This window comes from Salminus brasiliensis, chromosome 5 (genome assembly GCF_030463535.1).
Source record: "Salminus brasiliensis chromosome 5, fSalBra1.hap2, whole genome shotgun sequence".
In the NCBI taxonomy this organism is placed as follows: domain Eukaryota; kingdom Metazoa; phylum Chordata; class Actinopteri; order Characiformes; family Bryconidae; genus Salminus; species Salminus brasiliensis.
Window position 1 is genome coordinate 37,043,894 of NC_132882.1, and position 8,772 is coordinate 37,052,665.

Consider the following 8,772-nt stretch of genomic DNA (forward strand, 5'->3'; position numbering starts at 1 on the left):
TAGTCATAATTTGCTAGATCAGATTGTGTCTTTAGCTTATGATGATTTGGAAGAAGACTGTAAGAGCGGGGGTGTGTGTGGGGGGGGTGGAGTTCAGGTTGCTCCTTCTACATTGTGGAAGGAAGCCAAGTCCCACCTCTGATTAGTGGAGCCAGGAATGATGACAGAGTTACAGGGGAGGTGATTGGGTGGGGCAGGGTTGCGCAGATTTGTAGACATAGAGATGGAAGAGGTGAAGTTTATAGGAGGTCTGATTAGGGAGGAGGGGCTTCATGCATGTTGCTCCTCCCACTTTTCACTGTTTTAGGAGAAAACACCCTGAGTCATGGTTTTCCCAACACCACCCAACAGCTACACTACTCTTTTTTCTGTTTAAATCTTAATATTTCATTTAATAAACTTTAAAAAGCTGAGGACAGAAAACTTCCCCCAATTAAAGAATCACATATATGTAGATGTAGGTGACAACACCACCAGAAACTCCCAATGCATGTTTAACACCAGAAGAAGAAAATGGGTGTGACTACACAGGTGATAAAAAAGACTGTCCAAACAAAGAAACAACCTTTCTGAGTTTATCCAGCCAGGTAAACAAACACCCAACAGAGAGAACCAACAGAACTCTCTCTGAGTTTATCCAGCCAGGTAAACAAACACCCAACAGAGAGAACCAACAGAACTCTCTCTGAGTTTATCCAGCCAGGTAAACACTCAACAGAGAGAACCAACAGAACTTTCTGAGTTTCTCCAGCCAGGTAAACAAACACCCAACAGAGAGAACCAACAGAACTTTCTGAGTTTATCCAGCCAGGTAAACACCCAACAAAGAGAACCAAAGGGCCTAACTCTAATCACCTTAGAACCCTTTAGAATTTCAGCTGGACATCTAATCAGTGTTTCCACAGCTACTTTCTTCAAATCAAGCTTGCAATGGGTAGTCACGACCTGGACAACGGTAAAGCAAACATTTCCTTTACTTGCAACTGTGAACTTTTCCTAAACCAGAAGCGAGAAAGACGAGCATTCCCAGAAGCTGTACCTGGCACATCAAGGAATGGTGAACATTTCCTCAAATCAGCTGAGGACGACAACCACTGGATATTTGAGAAAATCTCTGTCACGTGTGACTGAACTTTAACATCTGGGCATAGTTTAGCGAAAGAATCATTAATCCTAAAGTTGAAGTGCTGTTAGACCCTGCAGACTCAGATCTGTGAGCGCAGGTTCTTTGCATGCAACCTCTCTGAAATACAGCCACATTAGCAATTAGTTTATTAAAGTTAAGTGGTAGTTCCAAATCATACTGCATCTAAATTACATGTATTTAACTATTGAGGTGTTCTTGGAAGGACTTCTCTTGGAAAGGAGACTCGTGATCACCGTGGAGAGAGCCCGCCAATTCAGGGTGCCCCTCTGCTCTCTCCCTAGACAGAGGAACACCTTGTGTTTTATACCCTATTACACGTCATATGTTGTTGTACTGCTCCCATATGCAGGATGTCAGTATCTTATCCATAAGGAATAAAAAATCAGCCCCCACCACTGTGTAACGTACATGGTCTACATGCTAAAGACACAGCTGACCCCTTAACATTCCTGTCACGTACACTGGAAAGTATGTCCAGTCTAAACAACAGCCTATATTTACTTAATTCATGTATAGTTTATTAAATTAGGCCTGGGAATGGATCTCGCTCTCCTTTCCCAGGTCTAGGCCATGGGCCTCACTATATTATTCCTCAACTTCATACCATTTCCTCAGGTCTATGAACATTTGCATAGCTAATGAATATACTACATGCTGCCCCCCTTTTGAACCTCATCAGAGGCTCAAGCAAATAGAAGAGTAACATACACATGGTTGCATGTGTATCTGAACAACAATTCCTTCAATGTGTGCCTTCTTCAGCACCAAATTTACAGAGTGTGAGAGCAAAAACCTGCCAGGCAGCTATCTTACCTTAAATGTCCCTCAATCACTCAAGACAGGAAAAACTCTCTCACGGTACCTCTGCCCTCGGCGACCACATGCTGTACTTCATGCCAATGTAAAAAGAAGAAATGTCTTACCGATGTATATAGTGAATATGGAAGCCTACAGGTATGAGTAAAATACATGTGGAACCTCACTGAACAATCGGACCTTCCAATACACCTGTCCCTGCCTGCCATCACTACCCCTAGTGTCGAGAAAAGAACAAAACCCCTGAGGTCACACTGTACTTACTCAATAATAAAATACATTTTATTACATACATCTTACAACTTGTTTACAATAATCAAGGATATAATAATATAATAAACAATGGGTTATACATATAAAAACTACCATGTCTCCATTTAATGTATTTAAGGTACATATGACAAGTTTAAAATGTGTCACACTGCAATGCCTCAGCAGCGGTGTTCCTTGATGTAGTAATGATATGGTGAGTCTGGATGGATGCCTTTACAATGTCCTTGTTCAAAAGGTCTTCAGATCTCCAGATTTGTATTGTCTATCAATGTCTGACCTCTTCTGCAGCTTGGGATCTCTGAACACCAGTCACCTCACAGTGGTATTCCCCACAGCTAGTCTGGAGGGAAAAATAGAAAAGAACAGCCAATATCTTTCCTTCAAAACATCAAATGCAAATGACACAATAGTATTATACTGTATTATTATACTGTATTATACAAAACAACAACATTATTATACTGTCAAACTGTTACTACTCATTTTCACAATGCGGTTCTTTAGAACACCCTTCATTTTCTCACAAATTCCCTGACTTTGCGAATGATACACTGCCCCAAGACGTGGTTTAATTAATTTCACTGTCTTATCCACAAACTCCTTCCCATTATCTGAGGATATGCGATCTGGAAGTCCCCACCTGCTTATGACTTCTCTGCACAGAAACTTGGCAATGGAATATGCATCTTTCCATTTGGTTGGACAGGCCTCTGGCAATCTTGAAAATCGCTCCACCATGACTAACATATATCTTACCTCCTATTGGTTTTATCATGTCAACAAAGTCCACTACTAACCCCCGCATAGGACCCCGTGGAGTTTGGATGTGATCAGGTGGAACCATTACACTCCTTCGAAAATTATTCTTCAAGCTAACTGTGCATCTACCAACGACATAGTCTATCTGCTCAAGCAAATATGGTGCCCAAAACCCAGTAAAGTAAAGCACCTGCATTACTTTAATTACATCTAGATTAAGAGTCCCCTCCATCAGTGATACTAGTAAAAGCAACACTACCATTCTAATGGTCTGTTATACACCCTGAACAATTTACATAACAGTTTACACTGGGTCTAATATTCATTTAGACTTAACACACTCACAAAGCACAATCAGCACTCCAAGCAACACACTCACTGACACAGCACACCAAAAAGTCATCACAACCATCATATAGTGCTTCTTGCCAACTGTCTTCGGGATCAATAACAGTCTATCCTTTCAACATAAGCCATACCAGGAACACCACTAGACCCAATCAGCACAGAGAAAACCCATTAGACATCTTTTCCCCCATGCAAACACAACCAACCATTCTGCTCTTACTATCTTCTAGTCATCTTTTCATGAACACATATTTAACAATACTAATATTATTATTCTAATATATATTTTCTCATATGACATTACAACCAAACTCTTAACCAAACTCTTTTTTTTCCCTCATGGGGAAAAAATCATACTCCGCCCCTGCATATCCTATCATTAGCAATTCATTACACATCTGGCGCTCAGCCACGCCTTAGCCATTGCAAACACAGAGAGCCGCACACACACATACATACTACTAAAACTCCTTTATTAACTGCTTGCCATTATAAAATTATATACATACACAAAGTGTATTATGTTAAATACACTCAAATTATAAGTATCATATTATATCAACATTCTACAATCATTGTTAATATCATCTAATCCATCTCAAACATTCAAATACCAGAGACTATTCTCCTACAGTGGCTAACAACAACACTTATATCAACCATATAAAGACTTTCCTTCACATAAGGCATAAAGTTAGTAACACACCTTCTATATATAACTATCTGAACCTAGTCAAATCTGTCTCTCAGGTGGTAGGTTGGAATTACACTATAAAACCCACATTCCAGGATCCATACGACAACCACAGGACTTATTAACAGTATTCTTGTACTGCATGTGACCTGGTGCCAATATGGGCTGCTTTAGTGGTTTATGAAGATTTACCCTTACCTATCTCCCTCTCTGACATCCAGACAGGGCTCATTCATTTTCCTATACCTCATTCCAACCCACACACCTGAGAAACCTATTTCTTTAACACTGCTATTCTACAATCATCACCACTTAACTCTATTTACTGGATCCATCTATCTATGATCTCTTGTATCACCCCTGTACATCTCTTCTATCACCTTCTATCACACAGTTCCACTGCTCCACAGCTCAATGCTGGGGGGTTTTACACCCCTCTAGCCCACACCTGGCATTAGGCATGGTGTACAACACAAGACATTATTGTTTATCTGTCCTAATTTGTTGTCAGTATTTCTCTACAGGGACAAGATAAGCTGTGTGTGTGCATTTGCACATCTGTGTCAGCAATGGGTGCTCTATCTTTCTCTCTCTCTCTCACACACACACACACACACACACACACACACACTTCTATACATACATATAGAGTATACATGGCCCATGTCTAGATTTCAGTACATAACCGTGGCAACAAGCTCATTATGATGTCACAATAAATGAGGGTAGTGATGCAGAACTGCAAAACTGTACAACTTAAAAGTTGGTCATTTCTGTTGAGTTCAATGAATGAAAACACTCAGAAAACGATGGAGCAGCGCTCTAAACATACAGGTCAGTCCATACACTCCTGCTGAAGTTTTACTTATTAGAGCTGCTTTTGTTTTAAGGACACTTTTGAATCTGATATGAGACTTTAGTGAAGGGCCAAAAATGCTCTTTACTTAGCAACGTTGTTTATGGACACTAGTGCAGTTATAGCACATTTATACAGCACTTTACCGTAAGAAAATAGTATATCAATGTTATGTACCTGTCTAGTATTACCATTAGCAAAAATATACTATATACCATATATAATGAAATTCCATTAAAAATACAAATCCTGTACACAGATGGTGGTGGAAGAAAAAGGAAAAGGACAGAGGTGGAATCCAGCCGCAGTGTTCTGGGAAGAACAAGTCCAGTTCCTAATACTGAAGCCTCTACCAGGAAGAAGAAGAAAGGGACCGTAAACTGTCCCACCAAGCCAGGTCAGTTCATTGGTCAGACCTGAAGAAGGTCCTGTGTATATAAGTGAACCTTTAATTATCCAAGTTTACATGATGTAAATTCCACTGCCCCCTGCACAGCAGGTGATGTTAATAGATAAACTCATGATAAATAATCTAAAGAGAGCTAATACTCATGTTCACCACTATTTTCCACAGATACCTTTGATGATTTATATATTTTTGGAAGGAAACTGGGCGAAGGAGGCTTTGGAACAGTCTTCGCGGGAACACGTCTCTCCGATCTCCTACAGGTTGTTACCTCAGTCTCTCCATTACTTCATTATCTCCTCTATTGTCTTTTCAGTCCCCATAATCCTAATACCTTGTATTATCCTTGTGTGCAGGTGGCCATTAAATTTGTCACAAAACAGGAAGGTGATCTATACGTCCAAAGTGTAAGTGTACCTAGAACCCAGTTTCCCTTTAAAACCTGTCCATAAATCATACTAGTAGTAACACAGAACTGGATTTCACATGATCAGTTCTCATTATCTGATCTCACAATGTTTTCCTGCAGCCTGATGATTCCATGTCCGTGCCTGCTGAAGTGGCTCTCATGCAGACGATGAGTGAGCCACCCGTTAGCAATATTATAAAGCTCATCGACTGGTTTGATGAGCCTGAGCGCTACATTTTAATCCTTGAGCGTCCTCACCCCTGCATGGACTTGGATGCCTTCATTGACAACTTTGGAGGTTCCATCACTGAAGACATGGCCAGAGACTTAATGGTCCAGGCAGTTGGGGCGGCAAAAAAATGCCACAAGCGAGGTGTCCTGCACCGGGACATCAAAACAGAGAACTTCCTCATCAACACGGACACCTCGGAGCTAAAGCTCATTGATTTTGGCTGTGGTGACTGGGTCAGGAAGGCTGGACATACTGATTACGCAGGTACATTTGAGTTTAGGGCACTGAAATCACTACAAAATTCACACATTTCTTACAAAATGAGGATCCTCAGAGGAGCCTGATGTCCCATAGCCACTTGAGCTGTTAAATGAAGATAGAAATGAAGATCTGTGCTCAGCTCTCCTTATTTCTCTTCCTCTGTTATGTTCTCAGGCACCTTGGAATACTGGCCTCCAGAATTCCTCCTAAAGCGGAGTTACCACGCCAGGCCTGCAACAGTGTGGTCGTTAGGAGTCCTTCTGTACAGGATGGTGTGTGGATTCCTGCCCTTTAGAAACGGCCTGGATATCCTCGAGGGGCTTCTGTGCTTTGAGGACGGCCTATCCACTGGTAAGATAAATGGGAGCATCTTGGTAAACAAGAAGAAAACAGACACATATCTAAGTGTAAGAGACAGAAATCAGAAACTAGATCTGTAGTTGGGAGAATATGCAGAACTAAAGCTGAAGTATCGCACTACATACCAGGTGTCCCCAAATGTAGAAGTTCAGATCTGTGTATTTAGCATGGTAGTCTTTTTGAAATGTAGAGATCATTAAAAGAAAAGAAAAGATAAACGTCATGCTGAAGCATCTTTCTCTCATCCAATCCCATCACTCTACACAGAATGCTGCAATCTGATTAGCTGGTGCCTGCAGTACAAACCATCCAGGAGGCCTACTTTTCAGCAGATCTTGCAGCACAGTTGGTTCCAATGCAACGAGTCAGCCTAGGATCAGGTTAGCCAGGGAGGAAAGGAAGTTAATGCTAAGAGAAGAAGCAGTACAAGCTAAAATATGTCTTTTGGTGATAGAGAGGAGCTGATAGTGTGATATTAGTACATGCTCCTAACTTTCTAGAAATATCAATTAACATGAAAAAAATCTCAGCATTGCAAATCTTAAGGAGTGCATCTGTATCTAATGCATATTGTTTGCTTTGTTTCAGGCTGTGGAAAGAGAATCCTGTGGTGGCCTGCTGAGACAGATCACAATATAACACAAATAACACAAATGTGGCACAGTCTGTGACCCATTGAGTGAACAAGCTAGTGTGAGGTGTAGGGATTAGAATAGAAGTGAGTGTGAGGTGTAGAAGCAAGTGTAAAAGGTAGTGTTAGGTGTAGTAGTAAGTGTAGAACCTAGAATGAGGTGTAGTAGGGAGTGTAGAAGCTAGTGTGAGGTGTAGTAGGGAGTGTAGAAGCTAGTCTGAGGTGCAGGGATTAGTGTAGAAGTTAGGTTGAGGTGTAGGAGTGAGTGTAGGAGCTAGGGTAAGATGTAGAAGTGAGTGTAGAAGCTAGGGTGAGGTGTAGAAGCTAGTTTGAGGTGTAGGAGTAAATGTAGAAGCTAGTGTGATGTGTAGGTAGTAGTGTAGAAGTGAGTGTAGAAGCTGGTGTGATGTGTAGGTAGTAGTGTAGAAGTGAGGGTAGAAGCTAGTGTGAGGTGTAGGTAGTAGTATAGAAGTGAGTGTAGATACTAGGGTGAGGCCTCCATCAGATCAAAGGAGGTAAGCAGTCAGAAAAGCTTGGCTTGGTTCATCAAGAAAATAAACTCTGAAACGTTGCAGCTCTTGTCATTTACTTGTATCACCATGCTAACGTCTAGTTACACCCATACATTTGGCATTGCATAAAGACACTGTATTCATGATGAAGCCATTCCACAAGTTCATGGTGAGAAATTAATGTGCTCTATTGGTGTAATGTCTCAAAAGATCATTTATAAACTTTAAGACAATGAAACTGGTTAAATAAACACATGCTGATCCTTAATCTACCAATCAATCAAAAAACACTAAGCTACTCTAGTCATACTGGCTCATATCAATTTGTACTGCTGCTGTTTTTAAATACTTCTAATCAAAGCACATAAAACTGGAAGGAAATGTTAATTTAAGTTCAAATATAGGACTGTGAACCAAAGACATATCACCATACCTGCTACACCAACCTACTACTGAAACCCTGTACATAGGCCCACACTGCAGTTCTCTCATAATTAACATCAGCTTCATCTACCCTACAACTGAGCCCTGTGGGTCTGTAGGAAGGTGAATATTCAGGAGCTTTGTTGACCACTGTTGTGGATTGTGAACTGTGCATTGCTGGCACTGGATGGCAGCATTACCTTTTGGTTTTACCTTTCTTGCTGTTTTTTTTTATCTTTGTTTGTCAATGAACATTATTCACAGGATCATTGGCCATTCAGGTGCCTGTAGTTTAGGCCGGACAAATAAAGTCAATACTCAGTATGACTCTATATTATATACACACACAGATGGGGGACAATTGGAAGAAAAATCAACATAATGTGTCTCACTAAGATGTTGAGCCACCATAAATTTCCAGAACAGCTTTAATGTGCCTTAATATGGTTTCTACAAGTTTCTGGAACTGCTCTGTAGAGATGAATACCACTCTTCTAAAAGATAGTCCCTCAGTTTTAGAAGACCCCAGACCCTTAATCAGACCCTGATCCATCAAAATGTTTTTACAGGTCCCTTCCGACATCTGTTACCCATTCTCACACCCTACCCCTGTGCCCACGTGAGAGAGAGAGAGAGAAAGAGAGA

At 40.9% G+C, this 8,772-nt stretch overlaps 1 protein-coding gene across 1 annotated transcript; it reads left to right on the forward strand.

The window, feature by feature from the left end:
* The first annotated feature begins 930 nt into the window (after positions 1-930).
* Positions 931-6,935, forward strand: LOC140556630 (serine/threonine-protein kinase pim-3-like). The gene is made up of 6 exons (XM_072680709.1): positions 931-955; positions 5,468-5,562; positions 5,656-5,712; positions 5,829-6,204; positions 6,376-6,552; positions 6,829-6,935. The coding sequence occupies exons 1-6, from the start codon at positions 931-933 to the stop codon at positions 6,933-6,935; spliced, it is 837 nt and encodes a 278-aa protein (XP_072536810.1).
* The last annotated feature ends 1,837 nt before the right edge of the window (positions 6,936-8,772 follow it).

Coding starts and splice junctions, on each gene's coding strand:
- LOC140556630 (XM_072680709.1), top strand. CDS start 931: ATGGGTAGTCACGACCTGGACAACG. Junction 956..5,467: donor TAGTCACGACCTGGACAACG/GTAAAGCAAACA, acceptor TATTTTCCACAG/ATACCTTTGATGATTTATAT. Junction 6,205..6,375: donor TGGACATACTGATTACGCAG/GTACATTTGAGT, acceptor TTATGTTCTCAG/GCACCTTGGAATACTGGCCT.